This window comes from Phaethon aethereus (assembly GCF_964289735.1).
Source record: "Phaethon aethereus genome assembly, chromosome: 20".
Taxonomy (NCBI): domain Eukaryota; kingdom Metazoa; phylum Chordata; class Aves; order Phaethontiformes; family Phaethontidae; genus Phaethon; species Phaethon aethereus.
In genome coordinates, this window is record NC_138596.1 from 6,150,788 (window position 1) to 6,177,179 (window position 26,392).

General features: G+C 44.5%; 1 protein-coding gene across 1 annotated transcript; it reads left to right on the plus strand.

Annotated features, from left to right (window-relative positions):
* Positions 1-5,902: 5,902 nt before the first annotated feature.
* CIZ1 (CDKN1A interacting zinc finger protein 1) lies at positions 5,903-26,260 on the plus strand (the record flags this gene model as incomplete). Its single annotated transcript, XM_082009136.1, has 15 exons — positions 5,903-7,353; positions 9,361-9,476; positions 11,931-12,097; positions 13,126-13,261; positions 14,175-14,235; positions 17,076-17,155; positions 17,526-17,605; positions 18,664-18,846; positions 19,198-19,328; positions 19,740-19,824; positions 20,436-20,549; positions 20,858-21,037; positions 21,691-21,760; positions 22,836-22,957; positions 25,655-26,260. Exons 1-15 carry the CDS (start codon positions 7,244-7,246, stop codon positions 26,258-26,260), a joined length of 2,241 nt encoding a protein of 746 aa, XP_081865262.1. The 5' UTR covers positions 5,903-7,243.
* Between the last annotated feature and the right edge of the window lie 132 nt (positions 26,261-26,392).

The window sequence follows — 26,392 nt, forward strand, 5'->3', positions numbered from 1 at the left end:
AATAATTTTCCTACAATAAAGAGGAAACTCTGATTTTAGGTTTTTAAAAGGGCTGTGTTTTTAATAAGGATATGTGAGGCCATATTTGATTTGAAAGTATAGCAGTGAAAACAAGTGTTCAGAAAAGCAACTGAAGTGACTCAGGAGAATGCTGCATTTCAAACACCTCTCAGTTCATGCTACCCAATACTCTTGTTCACAGCTCAAAGAGAGCTGGGGGTGGTGGTGGAAAGGAATAAGGAAAAACTGCAACAGATTTTGAGCTGTATGTTTTGTTTTAAACAGCAACTTTTTAGTTGATTCTAAGGGAGATTTCACAGATGTCCATCAAATGTAATCCATGCAAAAATACCTACCTGGGCGTACAAAGAAACTGGAACAACCATGCTGAGGAGTGAATTTGTCTCACTCTGCCAGTGAAGATGCCCAAGGAAAATGCTCTGAAAATATCACCAGTGTGCAGGTAAGAAGAGCTGCTCCATCTCTATGGGTAACACCACTGCAGGGCATATGTGGGCTGTCAATGCTATTTTTTCCTCTCAGCAAATTGCCCAGTAAATCTCAAGAAACAAGCTTAAGAAACTCAATATACACTCTGGACAAAAGCCTTTGAGCATCTGCACAGCCATTCTGGTCATTTATGTTGAAGGAACATGGAGAAAAAACATGGGTTTTTCCTTCAGAAGTTGATAGCTGTTCCTTGCTAGAGGTCACCACAAAAAAAACCAGCAAAAAGTATCAAAGACTTAAAGAATGGTGTCACCTTCCTCCCTGGATCAGAGCTGATGCTTAAGGAACTTCAGACCATGAGGATCTTTGAAGCTTTCTTTATTTGAGGAACCATAAAAAGAAAATTGTCCTTTTCCTAGAGGTTGCTGTAACCTGAAGTTCACCCACACAGCTCTAATTTCAATACAGAGAAAGATTGCCCAGCTACATCATCTCACATAATGTAACAGCTGTACTAACAAGCCTTAATGACCATGAAGAGCCTCACCTGGGGCTTTTCCCCACATCTATGGGGCCAGGAGTTCTATTTAAGTTCAACCCAGGACTATCACTCCCTGATGAATTTTGGAGAAGTATTAGTCTCTGGTTAAGTTACAGCTCTATATATCTAGAGACTTAAACTTGTAGATTGACTCCTTAGCTCTGTCTTATTGCTATAGATGTGCCTGGAGATTGCTAGATCTGGTCCTAATCCTGGCCTGCAGGCTGGTATCTCTGCTTGACATTGGATCTGCCTCATGATCTGGCCTTTTTGTTTGATCTAGTTATTATCTTTAGTGCTTGCCTCCCTTGGGTGCTGTGGGATTGGGCCCTGGTTGGCAATAACCTTGCTAGCTGTGTGTTCATCCCTTGGCTCCTGCCTCCCCTTCTCCTGGGGAGCAGCCCTGCCAACAGCATTAGCTTCTTAACTAGTACATAAAGTGACTTGATTTTGCTCCCTTTCTTGTCCTTCTACCCCACCCCATGAACATGCACCTGCCTTTAATACTTCCACAATTCGACTATATTTGATTGTGGCTAACAAAAGAAACATCAACCTGCAAGTACTGTGTTCTGTTCCCTGCTTGGCATTCTAAGCAAGTGTTTTGTTCTGGGTAAGCCCACTTCAGTCCAGAAATAATAATTCAGAATTATACTACTTTTCTGGAAAAGCTAAAATTAAATTAATACATTTGCTTTGAGAAAGGTTTGTGAAAGAATATTGAAAGTACAGTATCTCAAGAGCTGATATTCAAGGTGGGGGGGGTGGGGGCCGGGAAATAGGGCTCATTGTCAGTTAAGAAGCTTGGTACAGCACAAAGGCTTAAGCATAACTTCTTTGCAGGTGTTCTTCCATATGTTCTCTGGTTTTAGTTTTCTGTGAAACTGGTACTTCTACTTTGGAAGTGTGGCCCATGGGGGCTGTCTAAGGGGGTCCTTGGTCTAACTTACTATACTCTCAAAGGGCAAAAGCATTCTGGAGGGATGGGAGGAGTTAATAGGGTGCTCTCCAGGTAGACAAGAAAGGAAGAAAAGGGGTGGCAGAAGTGGCAAAAACCTGCAGAAATAATGGCAAACTTTACATAGGTTTATCAGCAGATCGATATTAGCATAAAACTGTAAGATGCACAGGACGTGCTCCTGCTTCCCCTGTCTTGCAGAGATCTTTGTAAGCAAATGAGACCACAGTGTATGCCTGCAGCGTTACCCCTACAAGACTATTGATAGTCTCTCAATATTGTGGAGACGATCTAAACACTTCTGCAGCAATTGTAATCACTCAGCCCAGGGAGACCTAAACTCGAACATCCGAGACAGTGAGGCTTGGTTTTTGAGAAGCTTTGGAAACCTACACCTCCCATTGATGAAAGAGAGAACTGCAGGCACTCAGAATCACTCCTAAAGCCTCCCATTTTCTATCCTGCAAGGATGTTAGCAGCAAACAGACCTTTTGATTCTATAATACCTCCCACCTGTGACTTGTGCAGCAGCATGTAGCAGTTATAGGAGGAAAAATAACTATGTGATCATCCTTCCTGCGAAAAACTGCAATGTCTGTGAAATAAAAAGGAATTTTATAAACTGGAATGGACAGGAAAAAATCTATTTCTTCCTACCTTGGTAGAAAAACTTGAGACGTGAGCAAAGAAAAACATGGAGGATGAGAGATTCTCCCCCCCCACGAGTGCTGTAAATATTTCTGGATGTACTTTAATGTGAATCCCTAAGAATACATGTGGGCATAACTCTGTGTGTTTCTATGTATGGCTATCAACATAATGACAGTTTTGTACACTGATTTTGTCACCTCATGCAAATAGAACTTCCAGTTTAGTTAGTGTAATTGGAAATAGACACTCGAGTGCTGGATTCTGTCCCTCATTCCTTGCCCTTGCAAAAATAACACATCTAGTCCTCAGAAAAAAGAGGCAAAAGCGTGGAATACAATTAGCTTATGATTCTCCTAGCTATCTGCAACTGTTTCCGTTGACTCCAGGTAGAGCTGTGAATGTTCAGAACACTTCACAGTGGGTCATGAAGCAGACACTCTTGGTCCTTCGGGTTCCTAAAAAATGTTTATAGACACAGGTAAGAATTTAAATTGAATGTTTACAAATGGAGGTTAGAATATAAGTTTCACAAAGAATCAGGGCTAGGATTGTCACTGTCTGTATTGATACAGAATACATTATACAGCTGACAAGTTAAAAAATTTAATTAAAATTAGCCTCTTAAATTGACATGACTATGTAAAGCTGCCCGTAGAGATAGAAACAATTTAAGTATTTTATAGGTACTTGAATGCTACTATGGTAACATTGTTGATCTCTTGTGGTATCAGTTGCTCAGAAAGAAGTTGTTACTCTCTACTGTTCCTATTGGTTGGAAAAGCTACCTGAAAGAAAAACAGCCTTTAATTTTTGATTTTCAGATGTAGAGCTTTTCTTTGTAGAATAACATAGTGAAATGCTTCCTCATTTTCTCTTCTGTTCTGAAACAGGAAATCTGCTGAACCAGTCCACAAAGCCCTCGAAGAGGTAAAAGAAGGTAAATTCAGTGTAGGAGACTCTGGGCCAGGTTTATCTTTAGTGTGACTCCACGGAACCCAGAATATACATAAGAAAAGGAATAAACTGAATGTTATAATCGATTAGGAAAGGGAGCTGGACATGGATGTTGAGTTTAAATTAATATTTTAAGAGCAACAAAGCTGAGTTCTCTGTGCTTTCCACATCCAGTGAGGTGATACAAAATAGCTCCTGGAATATATTTTACCTTGTGAGACTGAAAATCACTGACAGAAGCTGATTTGCCATGTGGCAAAATGCTTATAAACCCAGTATCTTAGTTTATATGCTGTGGGCCTGTCCTGCCAATCAAGAAACATTGGGAATAGGTTTCTAGAGCAATAGAACAAAGAGTGGATGCAAATATCCCTCACTGCACAGATCATTTTGCTTTGAAATGTTTTATGCTACTGCTTTCACACGTGTGAGTACAGTCTTCCTCCAGACAAAACAGACACGGAAAACAGTGTAATTCCAGTAATTAATATCAGCCATTGAGAGCAGGTCTGGTGAAATTTGACCCATTCTTTCAACAGATAGACCCCAAAAGCAGAGGGAAAAAGTACTTTAAAGCTTCATACGCCTTTTTCTCCAAGGAGTTTGGGAGGTTTAAAGACATTATGGTAAGAACTAGTTATATCCTAGTGAAACGGATGAGTAATAACACCATCCTTGTGGATTGCAGAGGAAATTGTGAGCACCACGGTTTCTTGGTGCCATCATAGGCACTGAGAAATGCTTGGATTTTGAAAAGCCATGTGGCTTCACCAAGAGTTGCATACCAAGGCTTTTTCAAAGCCAGAATTTAAACATACAACTGCACAGTCCAGTGAGAAGTGAGAAATCTCTGGTTATCTGTACGCTTGATCTGGTCCCTGGAACAAATTCATATAGCCCAGCAAAAACTTGGCTATATAATGAAATCCAGCACCTGAATAAAAAGCATTCATATGGTCTGTGCTCTTATCTGGCAAGAAATATCATAACCCTGATATAATCATATAGAGGTGTGATGCAGGTTGCCTTATAGGGGTGATCCAACAACTCCACTGATGATAGTCTCTATTGCTGGGTGTTTTCTGGGTCGTTTTCTTGCCTTGAACTTCTAATTCTTACTCTGTTTCATGCACTCCTGTTGTCAATGAGACGCAATCTTTGTGCAACCCCCCCTGAGCCTAGTGAATACCTAGGTTATTATTGAGTAATAATGTTGTAGTCTGTGTTGTAGCACTATGTTTTTAAGTTTTCGTGTATACTCACATTATGGCATGTATTTACTACTGCGTACTCAACAGCAAGTTGCTTAATAATTGAAAGGGAGGTGTTCCTTGCAGGAAAAAACAACTGCCAGTAGATGGGATGTCAAGGTCTGGGTACCAATGCTCAGTGAGCACTGACAGCAAGTACTCTTTGGCTGTCAGCTTAAGACATGCTATTTTATTGCCTGTAGTGAAAGAAAAGAACCTAGCCCAATTTTCTGCACTGTTACCTTACATCTCTGTATGACTTTCAAACTGAATGGTGTGACTAGCTGAATCTGGAGCCTTCTTTTCCAGATCCAGTTAAACCATCTCTGGTAGGTGTGATGCTTATATCTGGCACATAAAGGCATGTCTGAAGATCAACCTGTGCATTGTAGGTTGAAAAAGCAGCACGTGTCTCCACTTCCTACAGCCCTAATCCTGACTTGCGTTGTGCATGCATGGGACAAAATCCATGTCCAGATTTGTGTTCAATGCAATAGTTTCACTATGCATTGAATTATAGGCTTATTGTTCATAAACTCAAAAAGGCTGTTTATTTAATAATTTGTATATAGGATCTCACAGAAGAAAGCCCAGTCTTTGAGAGGAACCTCTAGATTATGTCAGAATATAATATTTAACAGTAAAAAAACCCTGTAGACTTAGTTACTTGCATCTCATTAACATAGCACTCTGTAGGTTTCCAAATGTTACATATGAAGAACTTTCGTTGTAGAAGTAAGAAGAGAAGCCGTCAATTTTGCATTTACATTTATATAACCTGAAGTCTGTCTTTTGCATGCCTGGCTAATATACAGGCTAGCTAGACAGTTGTAGGATCATAAGATTAACCCTCTCCCTCACCACTGCAAACTAGCCAGGCTGGTAGCTGCTGTAATAGCATGATTACAGGAGCAGAGATCAATTATGCAAAATTATTTGAAAAAGACTCCACATATGTTTTCTGCTCCATGTATGTATTCCCTGGGATGATACTTAAGCTTTCATGCGTAACAGGAGAGCATTTTCTCTGTGTGCAGACAGCTGTGACTGGATAAAAGACGCTGGGCATTAACATGGACAATCATTGATTAATATGGATGGTCATTTCCAAACTGATTATTGTAAAATCAGGATGGTATAAAAAGGCCCAAAGGAAAAATCAACATATGCTGCTGCATTGAAAATGCTAACTGTGTATCACCAGTAACTGTATTCAGCTTACAATACTTTCAGCTAAAAATCAATTCTGAGGCCTTTAATCAATCAAGCAGTCTTAATTGGTGTGAATAATAAGACTATAAATTATTTCAGGATGGATTCTCTGGAATGGCAAAGAGCAGAAATGCACATTTACCCTTGCTAGGTTTAGTATAAGAAGAAATGACAGTCAGTATATTTTCATATGGAGGCTGTAGGTATTGAACACCCTTAAAATTACTTCACTTACAGAAAACAGGTGCTGCAGGAAAGATTTTGCTGCGAATTCATAAAAAAAAAAAAAAAGAACCTGCTAGAAAAGTCATCTCGGCCTACAGCACAGAGTAAGATTGCAAAAGTCCTTGTTTGTTTTCTTCCAGGTTCTCATGGCAGGCTTGCCAAGATGAGACCACAGCGAATGGCCAGAGGCTGTGTTGTGTTTTTTTTTTTACTATCTCCTCGGTGAGATGCTTACCAAAGATTCCCCTGGACTAGCCAAAAAAAAAAAAAAAAAAACCACCCAAAAAACCCCAAACAACAACAACAAAAAACCCCCAACAAAGAGCAGCAAACCCACGCTGGTAGATGCCATCTGCTCCCCCTCTTCAGCTGTTTATTCCATTCCCCCCGCACAGATGGTGTCCATCCCCTCTTGAGGGACAGGGGACCTCGCTCCCGCTTCTGGGGTGGGGATGAGAAATGGAGGTCTTGCAAGCTGGGACGACCTGAGAGAAGGCTGCGGGGGTGATTCTCGGCCTTGCGGGGGGCGGCTGGCTTCCCCAGCCATGCCGAGGGAGCTGCCTCCTGCCTGGGCTCGGCCGGGGAGCGGGACTGGGCGGGTTATTGTCCCCGGCGGGAAGATGGAGGCGGCTGGCGCGGAGAGGTGAACGCCGCGGGCTGCGCCGTGAGTGCCGGCGGGGCGGGGAAGGGAAGGGGCCGCCGCGGCCGGGCCGGCCCCGCAGCGGGGAGCGGGGCGGGCTGCGCTGGCAGGGGAGGGTGGGGAGCGGGTTTTGGGAGGGTGGGGTTTGGAAACCTCCTCCACAGGCTGCTGCTTGCGATGACCCTGGGGGAAAGAAGGAGGAGGAGGAAGGGGGGGATCGGCTCAGTGAATGAATGGGCGGCAGCGGCGGCGGCTTCCGTGCTCAATGGCTGCTGGGCTGATACGCGCCAGCCCCGCAGCCGGTGCCTCCCTCGCCCTCCCGTGTTTTGTCTCAGGCTCGCCCCGCTCGGGGCTCCCCAGACATGTTCAACCAGCAGCAGTTCCAGCAGCAGCTGCTGCAGCTCCAACACCTCCTCCAGCAGCAGCAGCAGCAGCACCACCACCACCACCCCCCGGCGCAGCAGGGAGGCCGGTAAGCGCCGCTACGCGAGGCCGGGGATTTGGGGCCTGTCCCGGGGGACCGCTCTCCTCCGCCTCCGTCCCTCCTCGCCCCGCGAAAGCCGCGGCGGGGCTGGCTGCCGGCCTGCCCTCCCCCGGCGAGGAAGGCGACAAAGGGAGGCGGGGGCGGGCGGAGGCGTGGGGGGTGCCGCAGGCCTCGATCGGGGTAGGGCCGGAGGGGGCTGGAGGCCTCGAGGGGCGGCTGGGGAGGAGAGAGGTGGGGGGTGGGTGTCTGTGTGGGGCGGGAGGGGCCTGTGTGGGGCGGCACACCCCGCTGTGGGGAGGGAGGACGGGTCGGGGGCTGCCGTGGCCAGTTCAGCTCTTCCCTCGGCGCTCTGGAGATGCGTCTCCGCTCGCTGGGTCGCCCCCGCTGCGGTGACCCTGGACAGAACGCCCCCCCCCCCCAGGGCGGGCGAGGGCCCAGGCGGCTGCCGGGCTGAGCCCTGGGGTGGGGGCTCGAGGGAAAGGGCTTCCTCCTGCAGAAATACTCGTAGGCACCTAACTAGACCGGCCACCCCAAATAGACAGGCACGTTTATTATTGAACTTCAGCTATTTATTTATTTCCTTTCTCTGGTTGGGTCTCCTGGGCTAGATAAGACTATTGGAACTTATTTCTGCAGCGGCACCAGCGCTGAGGATGTGACAGAGCACTGTGGGGCGGGGGGAGGATGGAGAAAATAATATTTTGTATACTAAAAGACAAATTATATCTGCCAGAAATAAAAATGCAAGTAACTGGGGTTTCCCTAAAAAAGGCAAGAGATAAAGTAACCATCTTAGATAGGAGCAGTAGTCCCTGATGAGCTGAGATTTGTAGAACTAACACAAATTCTCTGAAATGATGCATTTATTTGCAGTTACTGTTCTCTGTAAAGCCTCTGGAAATTCAAAGAATTTAAGAAGAAAGTTAATTCCTTATTTAATAAATTATAATAATTATCCTTATAAGGCATATGTGTCTGAGGTAAATGTGGGAATCTTTCTCTTCTGCTAGAAATACAAATCTCTCTAAATCTCTTTTGCCATTTCCATATGGTAAAAAGTTATTTTTATGTTTATAGTTATCCACCGTAAACAAAGCTGCCCTTAAAATGCCAGTATGAGACTGACTGTGGGATAGCACGGTTGCATCTTTAAAAGTATAATTTATCTGGTATAAATATCTCGGCTCTGAGACTGGAACAATCTAGAGCAGCAAATGTGAAGATGAGCTGCTGTAAATTCTGTTAAGAGGGTTGGGGTTTTTTTTTTGTCAGCATGGATATTTTGATCCATGTTTGTGCCTCTTTGCAGCCCTGATGGATTGAGCTGTGTCAGCAGTTGTGCTTAGAGGTGGGCCTGACCTTGCAATCGCCTGAAGAAGCGCCTGCCAGTTTCTTCAGACTTTCCTCTCCTGTGTGCTCCACCCTCCTTAGGACTGGAGAGTCCTTCTCTGCTCGCTTCTTCCTCCTGGTGTTTTAAATATGAAGGCCGTGCTTTATTTTTCCATCTGGTTCTTGCAGTTAGGGGGCACCATTTACAGTTATGGCCTATCTGGCTCTGTGTGGGAGGCATCGAATTTGGAAAAATGTGCTTTAAGCTACTGAGAAAACTCCGTGGTTTTTAGGACTGCTTTTTTTGTTGTTGTGTTAAATGTAGCTGCTGATCTAGATCACTGGCTTCTACTGACAAACTGCTGCATAGTTCTGTAGAACTGCAGTCAGCTCCTGGGCTTTTTTTATGCCACTTGACAGGCTTTATGTGGGCTTGGTGCTAAGGAGTTCACTCTGACCTCAAATTCCTTGATAGACAATCTGTCAGCTTTGGAAATTCCAGGAGAATGGAAGAAAGAGGATACAGTGCTGGTGTATAGTGTCTTTTCATGCATGTATATCAGCATTTCAGCTGTTCTTTGCTCCTCCGTTTTATACTTGTTAGGTGCCTGGAATTGAAGGGTACGGTTTTTACTGGGTTCTTATGATTAATTCCTTCTTTTCCAGGGGTTTGCCACCACCGCAACAGCAACAGATGCTGAGCTTACGGGCAACAAATCAACCATCGCTGCTCAATGCCAATCCTATGCTTCAGCGGGCCTTACTCATGCAGCAGATGCAAGGTACTGTTGTTATGGGAGACGCTTACTTATTGGAGTTATTTAATCATCCTTCATGGCTGAAACCATAGTAGGGCTATTTCTTGCTGAACCATTGCAGTCCTTGTATTTGGCAGTTCCGTTTGTTGTCTTTTCTTTTTTTCTTCTTCAAATTTGTCCATAGTCCATATCACAGAGGTTCTTCAGTTGTTGAAAATCCCGTGTGCCCAGCTGTGGACAGCTGGGAATAGCACCAGAAGCTATCAGGGTTAGACACTAAATATGTGCCTTCCCTCTTAGACTTGGTGGAGTGAGTATTTTTCCATCAATATATTTAGATAAAATATTTAGATTTTTATTATTTGTTTGTCTGTCTTAGTTGAAAAGTTACAAAAAAGTATTTCTTGTCTGTTCCACATACTCTAACCTTGTTTGCAGTAGATGCTTGTCTTTGTCCAAACTTAGTGCAGTACAAACACATCAAGTATATATTGTGGTGGGAAATGGTTTGGGTTTCAATTGTCTTGTGAAATTCCGATTCCCTGGAATGACTGTCATTTGTGTGGTGGATAATATCACTGTTCTTCCATCAATGTTTCCACAAGTGGATTTTTTTTCCAGATGTGATGTTTTTAAAACAAATTTATGAAGCTGCCTTAATAATAGCATTGCTAACATAAAGATGTTAGGAACAAAGCTATGTTTTTATTTTGCTCATATCTTAACCTGACAACTCTTTTCAACACAGAAAATCAGTACCTGGGATAAAGTGCCTAGTTTAGATTAATGGCTGCAGTTTTTACCTTGCCTGTGAATCGTGCCCAGATGTGAAGACAATAGATTTATTCTGCATGTTGTTAACTCTCCTTTTGTTCTCTCTTGCCTATTTGATGAGAGGGCTCTTTAGTGACTCCAGTGGCTCCCTACAGATCTTTCTCAGGTTGTAGGGAAACTGTCAGTGAAAAAGGACAAGCCACGCTCTGAAGGTTGGTTTATATATTTGTGTCAGGAAAAAGGTCTGACTCTGCTGTAATCAGCCATACTCCTTTCAGATATGTTTGATGTTAGCAGGGCTGACCTTTTCCCTAAAGCAAAATCTGTTATTGAGAAGTTGTATTTAAATAGTATGCTAAGGACCTGAGGCAAATTAGATATGGAAGCAGGATAAGGCATGTTAATGAACACTCTACATGCACTTTGACTTAGCATTGTTCCTCTTCTCACCTCTACATGCTGAGTTGATTTGTGACTTCTCTTGCAATAATCTACACCAGCTAGCCACAGGTAACATGTAATAAGGTTGCAATGTTCAGAGTGGCCCTTCTTAGGGGTTTGAATTTTTTTTCTCATTCAGGGTTGAGTTACATGTAAGAATATCTGGTGCTGTGTTATTTCTGTACCTGGGAAACATTAGCATAAATAATTAATTGACTGTATGTGGCTTCAGCAATGGGAATAGGAAAATACCTCAAGTTGAAATGGATGTGTGGTCTTTAAAGGTACTAAACCGAGAGCAGGAGATGATATCTTGCCTGATAGATTTTTTTTTTTTAATACAGCAAGACATTATTTACAGTAAGTAATAAGGGATTAGATTACTTTTGAAGACAGTCATAGGGGATTACTTCCTAGTGTGTGCAGGGTTTAAACATTGTAACTTGGTTTAATAGATTTTGGGTGCCTGTCTCCAAACTTCTCTGGCCTGTTTTGACAGCTGCTATAAAGCCAGAGTATGCACTAATTAAAGTAAGAGATAAAAAAATTGCAGTGTAAGTCCAGGTTCCCAGTACGATGGACAGCTGCTGTGGGCATAGCTGAGGTATCTGTGCATTTCTCTCACCTCTGAAATGGGGATAGCAAGGACTGCCTTCGCAGGAAATTGTTGAGATTTAGTTAATAGTCTGTGGATGCTGAAAAGAACTGTTCAGAAAGCAGAGCATTATAATTGGAAATGGCAGGGTCTCAAGTGTCGGAATTTAGGTTGACATGTTGAGCTTGCATGATAACCAGGTGGCAGAGAGGACTGTGGAATCTCTTGTTTGAAAAGTCCAGCGTTGTTTTAAATGAAACGCTGTTACTGGACTGTGTTAAACAGCATCCATACTATGGTGTGAGCTGCCAGCTGCACAAATGTGGGATGAATTTTCCTTTTTACAGAGAATTTCTGTAAAATGAGACCTTGTTTGTTGCAAACACAAGCGCTAGTGTGCTCAGATCAAATAATTGCTCTAATGATCTTAGCCTGCAGTGACAATTATAATTAAATAGCCTGATACATGGTAATAGTTGCTATCACATCAAATTCTGTTCTGGGTGCTGAAGAGGGTAAAGCATAAAGCACTCAGAGTGCCCAGTAAAGTACAGGGTCGTGCGTGGAGGAGCTCTTCCCCTCTCTCCCTGCTGCTTTTACAGGCGAAAGATTTTCTCTCTCCTTTGCACGCTGCAGGGTGCTGATATGCTGTGTGTTTGCATTTATAGGAAACTTACGTGGATTTAACATGACGGCGCCAGCACTGCAGCAGTTTTTCCCTCAGGCTACAAGACATTCCCTCCTGGGTCCACCACCTGTTGGGGTCTCCTTAAAGCCGACTCGGCTGGGCTTCCCCAGCCTTCCCTTCCAGCGGCAGAACCGGACCTTTCGCAAGGTGGGCTTGTAGTTTCCAACCATTTGGGAGCTTTGGGCTCAGTTTGCACTTGCAACAGTTGACTATTGTAGGTGGAGAACAAAAGAGAAAGGATAAATAGCCTTACAATAAAAACTACGTTTTACACCATGCTGTTGACACAGAAATGCAGAAATAAGTCCATCCCTACGGTTCTTGTGATCCATATTTACATTTATGATGCAAAGGTTTCTTGTAACTTCTTGCCCAAGAGAGAGAGAATTCCTCATAGCAGAACTGTTTAAATCTAAGATCTAAAAGGAGCCTTTAGAAGTACCAGCTTCAAAGTAATTACAACAGAAGAAATCCTGGCTGAATGCTTTGCTCTTCACAGAGGCCAGAGTTCTGCCCCGTTAGCCTTCCAAAGCAGTTTGTTGTTCCCAAACAACTTGCTCTTACCATGCATATGTCACTCTGCTTCTTTGGGCTGTTTTACCTTTTTTTAAGATCAATATTTGTTCTTGTGGATTTTGTAAATTCTGTTATTTTTTTTAAACCTTTTTCACTGTCCATTAAGACCTCCTTAGTATCCTGGAAATGGTTCTTGGATTAATAGACTGGTACTTCCCTCCTCTTAGATTAGTTTTTGTATATTTGGTCCCATTCTGTCAAAAAGATGTGGTAGATAAGGTAGACTTCCACTTGGGCTGTCCTTTCTCCAGAGTTGTAAAGAAGTGGGGTTTTTGGGACTATTCTTTTTCACTGCCCATGCACCTCTTGCCAGAGTCCCTCTAAAGTGATCGTACGCTCTGCAAGCAGCGGGGCCTTACAGCTGCTGCTTAAAGCACTGGAGAAATGTCATGGGCTGCCTGTGGAATTAAAGTGCTTTGCTCTGTTTAATCATGTAAACTTGCCTGAAGCAAGACAGTCGGTTGTAAGTCATCTATTCTTTTCCATTATCATGTGTTGGAATTCCTGTTCCTGCCCCACAGTAAAAATCTGGTGCTTTGGGCAGTGTGTTGGATTTGAGGACAGACCAAGAGCTGGCAGTGACTCTCTGCCCATTGCAGGACTTCCAGAGGGTACCTGACAGGAAGAGGGAACTAGATCCTGGTTCTTCATCTCAGACACAAGGTGATGAGAAAATGGAAATCCCAGAGGGAGTGCAAGCAGGGTCAGAGCAGAACAACTCCTTGCCATCCACAGGTAAGGGGGAACCTGTAGTGAAACAAATGTTTCTAGACATTATAAACTTCTCTTTGCTATTCCTGTATCAAAGACTGGAGATGGCTTTAGCCTTCATCAGCTACATTTCTCTCTAATTGTAAATACTTAAACTGACAGCCCTCTGCTATGTGCTTCATATATCCTTTTTTCCTGGATATTTTTGTTTTTTATAGGGTAGCTCTGTATCTCTTGCATGGAAGCCTCTCAGAAGTAATTTTGACAGTGAGCCCCGTTTAAGATGGGGGGGGGGGGGCAGGCAGAGAAAACTGGTTTGAAATTAAAACTTCCGCATTGCCTTACCCATGCTGAACTCAACATCTCATGGACTCAAACACATGAAGCAGAACCAGTTACAATCACCATGCAAAGGAAAAGATGAGTTGAAAGAGGACTTGTATTTCAGTTATCAGAACAGAAGCTGCTGGCACCAAATCTCTTACAGTGTCGGATACAATACAGATTTGGAAATGTTATTCTGACTGAAGAGTGCCTAATCGAAAAATGCAGGCATGTGATGAGGTTGTGACCAGTGTATATGCAGTGGGGGAATTGCCTGATTAAGTGGTTTCTGTCAGGTAGATATGCCACCTTGGCTTGTGTTAATGTTCCTGTGGTCTGGGCACTTGTCACCTAGGTATAGGACTAAGACCCACTTAGTTGACATAAACATATTTCTTTCTGGACAACACCTCATACAGTGACATCTGCAATAAAACTCAAATCTCTTGGGTCATTATCTAACCTTGTCACTACAATTCTTAAATTCCGAATAAGCAAGTGTATGTTATTATTTGCTCTAACAGAGTTTTATTGGCATTGGCCATTCAGTTAGGGAACATGCGTGGTGGCGTGGTCTGCTTTGCTAAGGAGATCTCCTACTGTGTTCCTGCAGAGCCAAGAACTCCAACAGAATCTGTGTTGAACGCGGAGCCTGCAGTAAAAAGACTGAAGAGGTACTTACTGAACGGGGTATTAAAATAGTTACGGGGTTTAGAATTACTGTCTAATTGCATGTTCTAATAACTAGGGCTATACTGTACTGGCCTGATGTCTAGCATGTAGGAGGTATTTCAGATGCTTGTGGACAATTCAGAAAATCTCATGATGCTTGCTGAGATCCATGGTGTTGTAGGGTCTCTGCTGTGGGTGATACAGCTGTGGGAATGAAAAATAAGAGATGCAGCTCATGTAAATGTGCAACAAAGTGGAGTTTGCTCATGTGTTCTCCTGTCAAGATTCCTGTAAGAAGCAGAGAGGTTCCTTTCTATGCCGATATATATCTCTAATTATCTTCCCTAAATGTCAAAAAGGGAAACAGGCACCCACATATCATCAGAGAGGAAAAGCCTTGGAATAGGTTAGGTTACAGTAGGTGCAGGAGAGGGTAGTTTATTTTGAGAAATGAGAAAGGGAAGGGAATCAATACTCCCTAGTATCCAAGCCTGTATCCATGAGTGTTGAGTTCTCTATCCCTTCTGCAAAGATTGTCTTGCCAGTACCCCTGTCTGTTGGGTAAAAATAGACAAAGGCAATCCTATTACCCGCCGGGGCAGCGCAGCATGCAGGCAGGCTGGCCACGGCAGGCCCATCTTGGCGCTCCCTGGGTGCAGGAAGGAACAGAGAAAGCTGTGTTGCCATCTAGTGGGAAGGCATGTCACGGAGCGCCTGGTGCCAAATGCACGGTGCTTTTCCTCTCCCAGAACTGTCACGGTTAGCTGGTGCGGGGGGAGAAAAGGCAGGAGTGAATGCAGATTTCTGGAGGCACCGATTTGAGAATTCTCCAACATATGTTAATGACTATGAGTCAGGACTCCTGGGTCCTCTTATCTTCCCTGTTAACAATTCACCGCATGGTTTCAGACAAGTTTCTTCCCCTCTCTGTTTCCCATCTGTAGGTTAAAGATTAATGGCTAGCTTTAGGGAGACTATTCCAGGATTACTTTGATGTTCAGATATTACCTTGATCATGTAAAACATTAGAGAGTGATAAATATTATGTGAGCAGGGACCATCGTGAATTATGGACTCTGATTAGCAAGCAAGTGCATAAATTCAATTAAAGCTAAGTCAAATGCATTTGAGTGTATGCTTTGTTAATCTGTTTGCCAAAGCTAATTTAATTTTAATTACATTAATATTTAGTAGGGTATTAATCAAAGTCCTGTTATATACACTGAAAAAAGGATCAAGTCTGAGGAATGGCAGATCTCACTGCAGCAAGCCTGCTATTAGGAAAATCCTTTCCTAAGCAGAAGTTAGAGACTGGCAGATTTGATGCATATATTATGGCTGGTATTTACTTAGAATAGATCATTCCTTAGTTGTGGGGTTTTTTTAGTGTTTCTGTTTACTTCCAATGAACAGATGATGGATCTCTGAAAAAAATAGTTTACTGTTCTCATATTGCCCTTCACAGATGAGAAGGACATTCCCCCCCATCCATGTCACAGACTTTTGTTTCATGCTTCATTGTTCCATTTCCCTTTGGCCAGGAATACCAGCCTCCTTCTTCATTTCAGGTTTTTCCCACTTCTGCCTTTTCTCCTATGTACCATCTGTATGCCAGGAACAACATCCTCATTCCAGTGCAGAAAGCACTCATCATCTTCAAATCCTCCTTGAACACCCTCTTCTAGCATGGCCTGACAAGTATCCATATAATATAATTTCCTCCTTAGATCATGCTTGTGATGGCTTTTGCTCCCTTAGATTGCTCCTTAGATTTGCAGTTTAGACTGCAAATCCTTGCCCTGGAGTGCTGTCACCATCTGTGTGTGGTAGAGTGTTGAGCCTGCTGGCAGTACTTGACAAATAATGTTAATGCCAGCCACTCTTGTTTTCTTCGTGTTTGCACTGCCCAAACCCTGCTGCATATTTATAGCCATGTAACCCAGTTACATTATCACTTATGAACCTGATAAATTTCATGGTGTGTGTGTCTGGAGCACTGGATCACTGTACCTGCACTGTCTGTGTTCTTGCTTGTGCAGAATGTGCTGCTCCCTGTTAGCAGGATGCCAGGGTGGGATATCGAGCTGGCCTGAGAGAGAAGACATTCCAAGCTATGGTGAAAAGTGTTAGCTCTGATGGAAAAATGGGGGATGGAGAAAGACATTGTCAAGTACATTTTGTGCCCTCTGGAAGTCAACTGGTCATTCTCAGCCGTCCCCTTGGGATCTTTTTTCTCCTTAGCAGATGAGCAGTACCAAATAAAACAAAGCAAAGTCCTTTTGATTTGTGTCTTGTCCAGCTCCCCCCCAAGCAGAACTGTAGGGACTCTGGAACGAAACACGTCTGATATGAATAGAGCAGGCAGTTATGATGAAATCCCTGTAAGACACCACTGAGAGCTTGTTCAGCTCTGACAGGTCTGTGTTTGTGCACTCACACACAGAGCAGCCTGGAGTACTGTCCGTGTATTGCAGTTTCCCTGCAGGTCACCAGTCAAGACATGAGTGAGCTCTCTGAGCTCTTATTAAGAATATTTCCTGTGAGAACTTATTTCCCTGTAGGCCTTTTGGAGGAGAGGGCAGTAATCCAAAAAATCAGATGCAACTTTCTTGTCCATATTATTTGGCTGCTGTTTCTGAATCCATTCTAGAATGACCACTCTTCATTGTTTTTATTTATTTCTGCTGAATCCTTGCCTGAAATACCACATCCAGTAGCTTATTTCTTTGGGGGTTTAGTGGAGAGTGTAGTAGCTTAGACCCCAGCCTGTGCCTTGGTGTGTCTTCCAAATCTTTTCGTCTGTAACATGGCAAATAAGATTATTTTCTTGATATCCTTGAAGCGTGATTGAGGAGTCTGCATCAGAGGATGCCAGAGACAGTAAGGAAGCAAGAGAGACAACCGCCCATATCCAAGCTGATGGTGAGTTGCTGGGCACTGTGATTTGCACTTTTAGGGCACTCCTTGCTGGAATTGCACCCGTAGATGAGCATCTGTAGATCCCACGGGTCTCGTCAGAAATGTCCTTCTTCCAATCATACAGGATGGAGAAGGGAGGAGAAAATCTAGGAACCAAATCCAAACACAGTCCCCTAAAACCTGTTGCTTACCAAATGCAAATGATGGGAAGTTTCCCTCTTTAATAAGGATTTCTTTGAAGAAAGGTTTGTGAACTGAGCTCATGGCCAAGAGCACTGTAGGGAAAGCTCCCCGACTTCATTCACCTGCTGCTTTGTTTCTTCTGTCATTGCTATTTTGATTTAAGGCAGCTAAAAGGACTCTTCCTTCCTAGATGCAGACAATACAAAGGAATACGCAGCTGAAGATTTCTCTAAAGAGAGGAAATTCTCTGAGGAACCAAAGGTTCCTGAGGTGAGTAGAGACCACTCCATGCAGGGGTGGTGCAGAACATACAACCCCCTCCTCCATCCCAAAGAAGTCCGTTGCCACTGGGAACCACATGGCACCCACGTCTGGAGCTCTGTCTCCTGCTGTAAGCTGTTGTCCCTGGCAATGAGGCATAATATGTCTGCAATTAGTGTGCAGTCTGCTCTGACTTGCTGCTTTTGTAGCTCTGCTAGCCTGTACCTTACCTACTGCTGGCTGTTTGTGGATGCTGGGGTTCATTGAGATTTCAGTATTCATCTGGAAAGATGGAAAGTTGAATTGAAAGAGCCACTGAAAAATACATGTATTGAGGGCTGTAGCTAAATGCATCTTTTATGCTGCTGAAGAGCAGATGTAAAAAAATTCAGGTGATGGTAGTAAAGATTCAGCTGCTGTGGCACTTGTCATCACAGCAGGCATGAGCAGATAGTGGGAGTCTGTGCTTTTGAAAGGCAGCTTGGAAAAATGAGACATAGGTGAAGCCAGCAACCTGAGAGCCTTTTGCATGAAATATGTTGCCTACATGCTAGATGTTAAACCAGGACCTTGTGCTGTGTAAATCTGTAAGCAGAGAAAGATGTAACCCATGGTGTGAATCAGACTTGATAGTGTTCTGTAATTGGAGACATTTGTTGATGTGATCAGATCTATCATCCTGCCCTTGTTTGATTTCCTTACTCCATCAGGTGTGGTGCTGAGTTGCCTTTAGTTCTGCAGTGGAGAAACATGAGCTGATCGTGTCCTGTACCAATGCATTGTTTGTTGCTCCAGTCTCCAGAGACTGGACCATACAGTGTCTACAGAGGCCGTAGGAACAACCATCTGTGCTAATAGGCCTGGTGCTATGACACAGGGATTGCTGATTCAGCAGTGTTGGGAGAACGAGTGTGTATGAGAGTCTTTCCCATAAGCCTCCTGTGGATTCAAGCTTAAGTGCATTTCCTTAAGGGGTAGAGAGATTAGGTCACATACAAAAAGCAGGTGTAATTTTTAGTGTCTTCTGCTGAGAGATTGGACTTAATCTTGACTCCTTCTTTTGGCAGGTGTTGAGCTCTGGAGGTTCACTGAAAGTGACTATCCAGCAGAGCAGTGAGAGCAGAGCTATCAGTACAACAGCTCTGAAACCAGGGCACTGGACCTGTGAGGTGGGCACAGCTGATCCCAACCCTGAATCAGTCCTTAAATTCTACTGTTATATCTGCAAGACCAACTGTTGCAGCCAGCAGGTAAAAATCCACAGGTCTGACTGGGGTATGGGTGGTCAGGAGAAGTGAATTAGATGGCCGGCTGCCATGGGGAGGTGTAGCAGGAGACTTGTTAGCAAGGGCTCATGCTTCAGGAACAAGGAACATAAAAAATGATGACAAGTATGCAGATAAAATAAACCTCTCCTGAGGAGCTGCAAGCAACCTGCTAGAGAGCGAATGTGGGTGGATCCACAGGCAGCCATGCTCTTAAGCTTTTATACAATTTCATTGTTAAACAGCAGTCAAGAGAATGGAAAGCATAGCTCATACCTATTATATTTTGTATTTTGAGTACATTTAAATGGATTTTTCTCCTAACCTCTCTCACAGAATTTCCAATCCCACATGGCTGGAATTCAGCACCAGCAGCGACTTGGGGAGATTCAGCACATGAGCAATGTTTGTTTTGTTTCACTGCTGCCCATGGTGAAGGAGCAGAAGGTGCTGGCAGAGAAAGATGGGTAAGTGTTGGTCTGTGCTGGAAAACTGAATCTGAATGTGGACCTACGTGGGTTCTAAAATTCCTCATTGCACCAGAGTGCCCCTGTGTTCTAGGTAAGCTACAAAGTTCCTCTGGTTTCAGGGGCCTTAATCTCTTTTAGGCAACTTTCTTCCTGCTGAAGGGTACTGGTGTTGACTTTCACTGCTCTAATACAGTGTACATCAGGTTGGAGACTTGTTTTAACTGGTGTCTTTCTGTCAGCACGAGCTAAAGCAACCTATCTAAATGGCAGGGAAGGGGAGAAGATAAATCCAAGCCTGCAAAGATAGGAATGCTGGGGAAGACAATGCCAAGAACAGATTGCAAACTGCAGTATTCCATGGAGAATGTAAAAAGGTGTGACTTACAGATGTATCCATTCTCCCTTCAGAGAGACCCAGCAGCGATGGTGTAACACTTGTCAGATACACTTCACAGGGGATCTAATCAAACATCGCAGAACCCAAGAACACAAGGTAACCACCATAGCATGGACTTCATCTTTGCCCTGACCTTTCGTGGGGATTGAGTGGAAGTGTCTAGCATCTCCTGCTCCCCAACCAACAAAGGAAAAGTGATTGGAGTGGAGACATGCACAGGAGATTCTGCCAGTAACATCCTTACTGTCTAAGGGCACTACTGTGTTCCCTCCTGCCTCTGAACACTGGCATTGCTGGAGCTTCCAGTTGTCATTCTGTGTTGGTATGGCCTGAAACACCTCTAGTTTATAATTCTTGACTTTTCTCAATAAATATGGCCTATCATACTCAGCTAATCAATTGAGTGGAGGAATTGGTGGCAGCCTGTAAATTTTCAAGCTAAAATTTAGGCAAGCAGTTACGTTTATTGGTTTCCAGGGGAGAAGTGCCAGAACACCTTTTATAAACCACATTGGTTTTGCTCTGCACATTTTCCATCTTTTTTTGGCAGATAAGAGCTAGGGGGTCCTTTCTGCTGAAAGACTATTCTCTTTTTGTGGTCTCCCTGTTTTAGATGCAGGGCTGTGACTTTGTTTCACTCAAGATTTATCTGCATTTCTCCGAAGTGGTGCCTCTTGTGACTTACTGGATCATCCCTCTTTCCGTAGTTGGCCAAACGCTCGCTTCGTCCTTTCTGCACTGTCTGCAGCCGCCACTTCAAGACGCCTCGCAAGTTTGTGGAGCATATGAAGTCCCCTGAGCACAAACAGAAAGCCAAAGAGGTAATACTGTGCAGGACTGGAGGCACTGTGGAGCAGGTTAACTTTTTGCTTCCCTGACTGTTGCAGGGATGAAAGGAAGATGTGTGGTTCTTCTCACCCTGTTTTAATTTTCATCTTTGGCTGGACTTTGATTGTTAGAGGTTAAAGAAATTGAGTGGAAAAGGGACAAGAAGTTAGATGTGTCTAAGAAGCATGATAGCTTTGTTCCTCTCTTGCAGTCCCTTCTACTCATCAAATGCAGTCTGTTCAGAGTCTGAGGTCTTCCTTGGTTAAATGGAGTGCAAAGTTCATCTTTCTTTTCTAACCAGGTGAGGTTAGGAGAGAAGGAGTTGGGCAGCCCAGAAGATTCAGAGGAGTTGATCACAGTGGATGCTGTTGGCTGTTTTGAAGATGATGAAGAGGAGGAGGAGGAGGAGGAGGGGGGAACTGGTGAGGAAGAAGACCTTGATGTAGTGCTGATGGAGAATGAGGATTCTGCTGCCAAGCAGGTATGCTGTGCGGAAGGAGAAGGAATGATCTATTTGAGAATCTGCTGTGGGCTCCTGTGACTTGGTTGGCCTTGGCTTGTTGAGCTCAGGGTTTCAAGGGTCCAGTCAACCTCACATACTAGAGCAGGAGGGTGAGGGCTCTGGGTTTCTTCCAGAACGCAGGATGATGCAGAATAGAATCAGGCACTATGTGTGGTATGCAGGAGGGTGTTTCTGCTGTGCTATACAGCTCCTACTGGTGCCTGCAAGCATTACCTTGCTGAGGAGCATAAGCAACATTTTTTCAAGGGAAGGAATTTCTGACTGACATTGACATAGTCTCTTTGAATAGCCCAGCAGCAGCTTGGTCTCATAGCAAGCGTATGTGTGGAGGTTTATCTTGATAAATACCATTTTCCCAGTAGAGAGCAGTTACCAAGAAGGAGATACATGGCTAAGCTACTTCAGGCTTGGAGTGCAAGGGGCATTTTTAACCCATGTAATGAAGTGGCCTCCTGACATTGGGTTTTGCATCTGGCCCTAACCAGATGCTGTTCAACTCTTTCTGGTATGTGAATCCTCTGTTTTGCTCACAAGCTTACCAGAAAAATGTAAGAGCCCATGAGGGGAATTGGCATAGATACAGTAGGCACTAATGTTCTTTTGGTTTCCAGACTGGGCTGAAGGAAGTGTCTTTGGAGGATTACGAAGGAAGTGAGAAGTATTGTCCAGACACAGCCTATGGTAAGCAAGCAGAGTTAAGCAAAGGTCCACAGAGCCTTCTCTGGCCACATGCTGTACCTGTAAGAGAGGATGGTCTCCACCTACTGCTGTAAACGACTTGTTGGGCCATAGTGCTCCAGCATCTGCATTGGACTGGTGCAGGTCACTGCTGCCTGGAGAAAGGGCCAAACGTTGCGTTATTACTGTGTGATAAAACGTAAGGATGTGATTGATGTTTGTCAGCTGCCTTTTGCTTTGAAGAAGAAAGGACGAGATACCTTACTAAGGTAGGAAATGGAATGAGTAGGGCAGGAGTGCTGAAGAAAGTAGGTAGCAAATGAGGGATGCTCTGGAAAGGTGGAGCCTGAAAGCATGTTGATTAGAATGCTTTCCAACAGAAACGCAGCTTGTATAGAGATACTGAGCAGTACTGACAGTATCGAGCTCTCTGCCAGAGCCCAAACTGTGCATGTTTCCTCCGCTTCAGAACCCCCACACTCTACCTAGCGGTTACTCAGACATGTTGCTGGACTGGTGGGCAGTGTTGCCTCCAGACAGCTGTCTCTGGTCCCCATCCTGTAAGCGATTCTGACTTCAAATCTCTAATGGCCACTCGTGTTGTGAGGAGGGCAGCTCTGCAGAGGCTGTTTTGTGCCCAAGGAGAGCTCTGTTTACACCAATCTTCCATATCACTGTAACCTTCCACTATCGTGTGGCAGATGGAATAATGATTCACGCTGTGAATGTTCTCTGCGTGTTCCTCTTGCGCGCCTGCTGTCTTCTGCTTAGTTTGATCCCATTACATTAGATCACATGTTCTCTGTAGTTTTCCATTGTATTCTTTTTTCCTTTTTCCCCCCCTTAATGCTCTGTGTAGTTTCTTTGCTCTGGCAGCCAGATTTCTCTCTGAATATCAACCACACAGCCATTCCATGGTAAGATGAGATATTCAGCAAGTCATCTTGCAAATCCCTGATTAACAGAAGCAAAGCTTTCCACGTTTCTTTTTCTCCCTTCCCTTCCCTTTTAACATGCTTTCATTATTTGAGTTCCATTCAATGTGATCTGTGATTTCCCTTCCCCTCCCGTTTCGCAGGCCTGGATTTTCTGGTCCCCGTCGCAGGTTACCTCTGCAGGCTGTGTCACAAATTCTACCATAGCGACTCTGCTGCCCGGCTCGCACACTGCAAGTCCCTGATGCATTTTGAGAACTTTCAGGTTAGACCCTTTGGCGATTGCATGGCCTGGCATTTGTTACCCCTGTGCGTGTCTCTTCAGTGAATCCACCACGTTAGCTGTCTTGTCTTCAGTTCATTTCCATCATCCTTGGTGTCCATTGTGCCATAGCTTTCTCCTGGTGTGCTCTGTGTTTGTCTCCCATCACCCCTGTAGATCTAAAACCAGTCCAGTACTGCTTCCCAGCTACTGCTGCTGTCATCTTGTTGCCCATTTCTGGCTGGAAGTCTTCCTCAGAGTGTCTGCTCTATTTGCTGAACCTGTGGAGTCTGTCATTTAGTCTAGGCCTCTTCTCTGTGAGACAGATTACAGGTGGGTCAAGACGGGGAAAGAACAAGAGATGGAGGCTGTTCCTTTTAAAGAAAGCTAGTACCTACGCATTTTTTCATGCGGTACTGCAGGAACAGCTCCTTTAGCCAAAATTGCGGGTATGATTCATCCATGAAGGGGCCTGGTAAAATCATGTATTCACCTTAGGAATCTGGAAATTTGACATTACAGACTCTTTATGTGATGGAAGCTACAAGCTGGTGGGAGTCCATTTGGTCCCCAGGGTCAGCCTGCAACAGGAAGTCTGTCTGTCTGTCTGCTATCCTTTCCTAGAAACTCCTTAGCACAAAGCTCTGCCAACTGATGCTGTTCCTTTGCTTTACTGGCTCCACCTAAAGAAGCCGTATTGCTGCTTTTGTATCTAGAAGCTTTTCCTACTGGGCTGGCCTGGAATCTGCCTCCATCGTTCTGTCCTTGTTGACTTGCCAGGGGGTGAGGGGCCTGGATTAGTACCTTGTGGTGGGTACACAGGGCTTGCACTGTCTCTGCCCTCTCCCGTGACCACTGCTTGGGCCTTGCCTGTGCAGGAGAGAGGTATTCCCTGACCCTGGCAAGGAGGGAGGCTCCCACGCTGACCTTGTCCTCTGCCTGCATCCAAAATCTGCTCCAGCAAAAGCCATTGTGCTTCCCTACCACAGGTGTATCCAGCTTAGTGTTTAACAAAAAAAAATCTTAGTATTTTTCTGCTAGTCTTCAGACAGGTTAACTATTCCTAGTCAACCGTCAACTACCTCCAGAAAGAGGGGGATGCTGCAGAAGCCAGCACTTAGAGCAGTGGATTTGGAATGGCAAGTAGCAGAAGACCACAGCTGTGCCTTCATGGTTGCTCATCCTCTCCCACTCCTGCAGCTAGTCATTTCAGGAATGAAGGAATCAGCCTTACAGTTTTCCTGGCTTACTTTAGATCAGCTTAGAGTGAAACTGCAGCAGCAGTGTGTATGCCTCCCTTTTGGCCCGCTTAGAGCTGAAATCAGATGCTCTTCACATGGATGCTAGGGTGACCTGGAGGGATTATTCACGACAGGAGTCCAACCTTAAATATCTGCATGCAGATAACTCTTCTTCTTGGCTGCCTACGTGCCTTGGGGTTGTCACAGTCTGAGTTAAATCATTGCCAGTTTCTGGGGTACTCTCATCGGAGTAGCTCGGCAGAGGGTTTCAAAGCAGAGAATTGTCTGCTGGTGAGGCAGTTCACAGCATCACTCTGAAAACAAACTGGCATGCTTGCACCTGGTTTAGTTTGGATACAACATTATGACTCGACTGATCTAGTTCCAATGTGTTACGATATTGTGCATATCCCATTATTTGAGGACAGGGAAAGAACAAGCCTGCAATGACAAACTGAATTACAATGTAAAGCTGCCTGTGCGATTCGCTGTAATTCCACATTGCAGACTACAGTAGCACTGCTTAAGGCAGTGGTGAAAGCCAGTGCACTTGAAATAGTTTCCTTAAATTGTCAGGTCTGATGCTAGTGCCAGTTCAAGGGACCCTTTAGCAGAAAACTGCAAGTGAGTTGATTGTGGAGGGAACTGTTGTGGAAAAGAGGGAGCTTTGTTTTATTCCTTTAGTTCATGCTTTGTCTGGGTCTTGAAGACCAGAGTCCTACTGCATGTTAGATAGCTGTAACAGAGCTGCTGTTTTTCTGAAAGCCAGTCTTGAAAATGGCTAGTAGCCATCATGATAGCCAACTCATCATGATAGCTAGTGCAAATGAGTCATTTTATTGACGATATGCTTATCTTTATTCTGTAGAGAACCTCAGTACCTTGTAACAAGAAGACATTCTTGATATCTTAGTGTTCCTGTCAAGTTTCACTGGCTGCACAGATTGTATCAGCAGAGGGAAAAAATCTTAAATTTTCAACTTAAGTCTTGCTTTCGCTGATGAGCATTAAATCACATCTCTGTAGCTGAGGGCAGTGCATAGCCTCATGTATCCAGGGTACATGTCCAGAGTTATGTCCTGGCAGTAGCTGAAGCAAGAGGTGTCACTTGCACTGTTACATCTACAAAGTCCTGAGTCTGACTGAGATTAACAGTTGCCAGAACATGATTTTTGTCTCAGGAGCCACAGGTCTGCCATGCACTTGCTCCGCATTAAGTAATGCGAGAGGGACTTCAATTTTTAATATCGACACTTTTCCTCACAGGAGCTGACCCTTCTCTGCTTGAAAGCCTCAGCAGCCAGGCCAGGAGAGCTGCTGAGACAAGTCGTGCCCCTGCAGATTTTATCTGCCACTCACCACTGTTTTTGTACAGGTTTTCCTGGACCAGCTGCTACTTGCTGCAGTGACAGTAACTGAGCTGGGCTTGCCTCTCACATTGGTTTGTTTGTATTTGCAGAGATACAAGGCAGCGAGGCATCGTGCCACAGCTGCCTACCCCGAGGCTCCTTTGCATTCCCAGGGCTCCAGCTCCCAATTGCTGGGTGATCTGAAACAGCCTGCTGCTACAACAGCAGATACCAACAAGAAGATGAACGATGATTATGGGATAGACAAGGAGGGTACAGAGCTGTCAGCCCTGCAAGAACAAGCTTTGAGGTCTCCGGAGGGTAAGGGTGAGCTGGCCACCTCTGTAGCAGAGGGCAAAAACCTAGCCAGCATGACTGATGATGTATGTGGAATCATGGTTGTAGAAGAAGAAAATCTACAGGAAGAGAGCAAATCCACTACCACTGGTGCCGATTGCCCACTCCCTGAAGAGAACCGCACCGTAGGGGAGTTGTTGGGACATGCTGTGTCTAAGGAGGAGGAAGCGAATGCAGCCAGGCAAAGGGAAGGCACAGATAACTGCCAGGATGCAGGGAATGGAGGGGGTTTAGGACAGAACGAGGCAGCAAACACAGGCCAGGAGGCAGCAGCAGAGCCTTCTTCCCTAGCCAAAGGTGAGACAGCTGATCTTACCACTGCTGGGTGCAGACGCTCTACTAGGCGCAAACCCAGATAGAGTGGCCTTAAAGGGAGAGCCCTTTACATATGATATTTGCTGGAAATGTTTATTTTCTGAGTCTTTTAATAGAGCAAAAACCTTCAACTTTACTGCTGTTTTTATTTTAAGAATAAAACAAGCCTGGCTTTA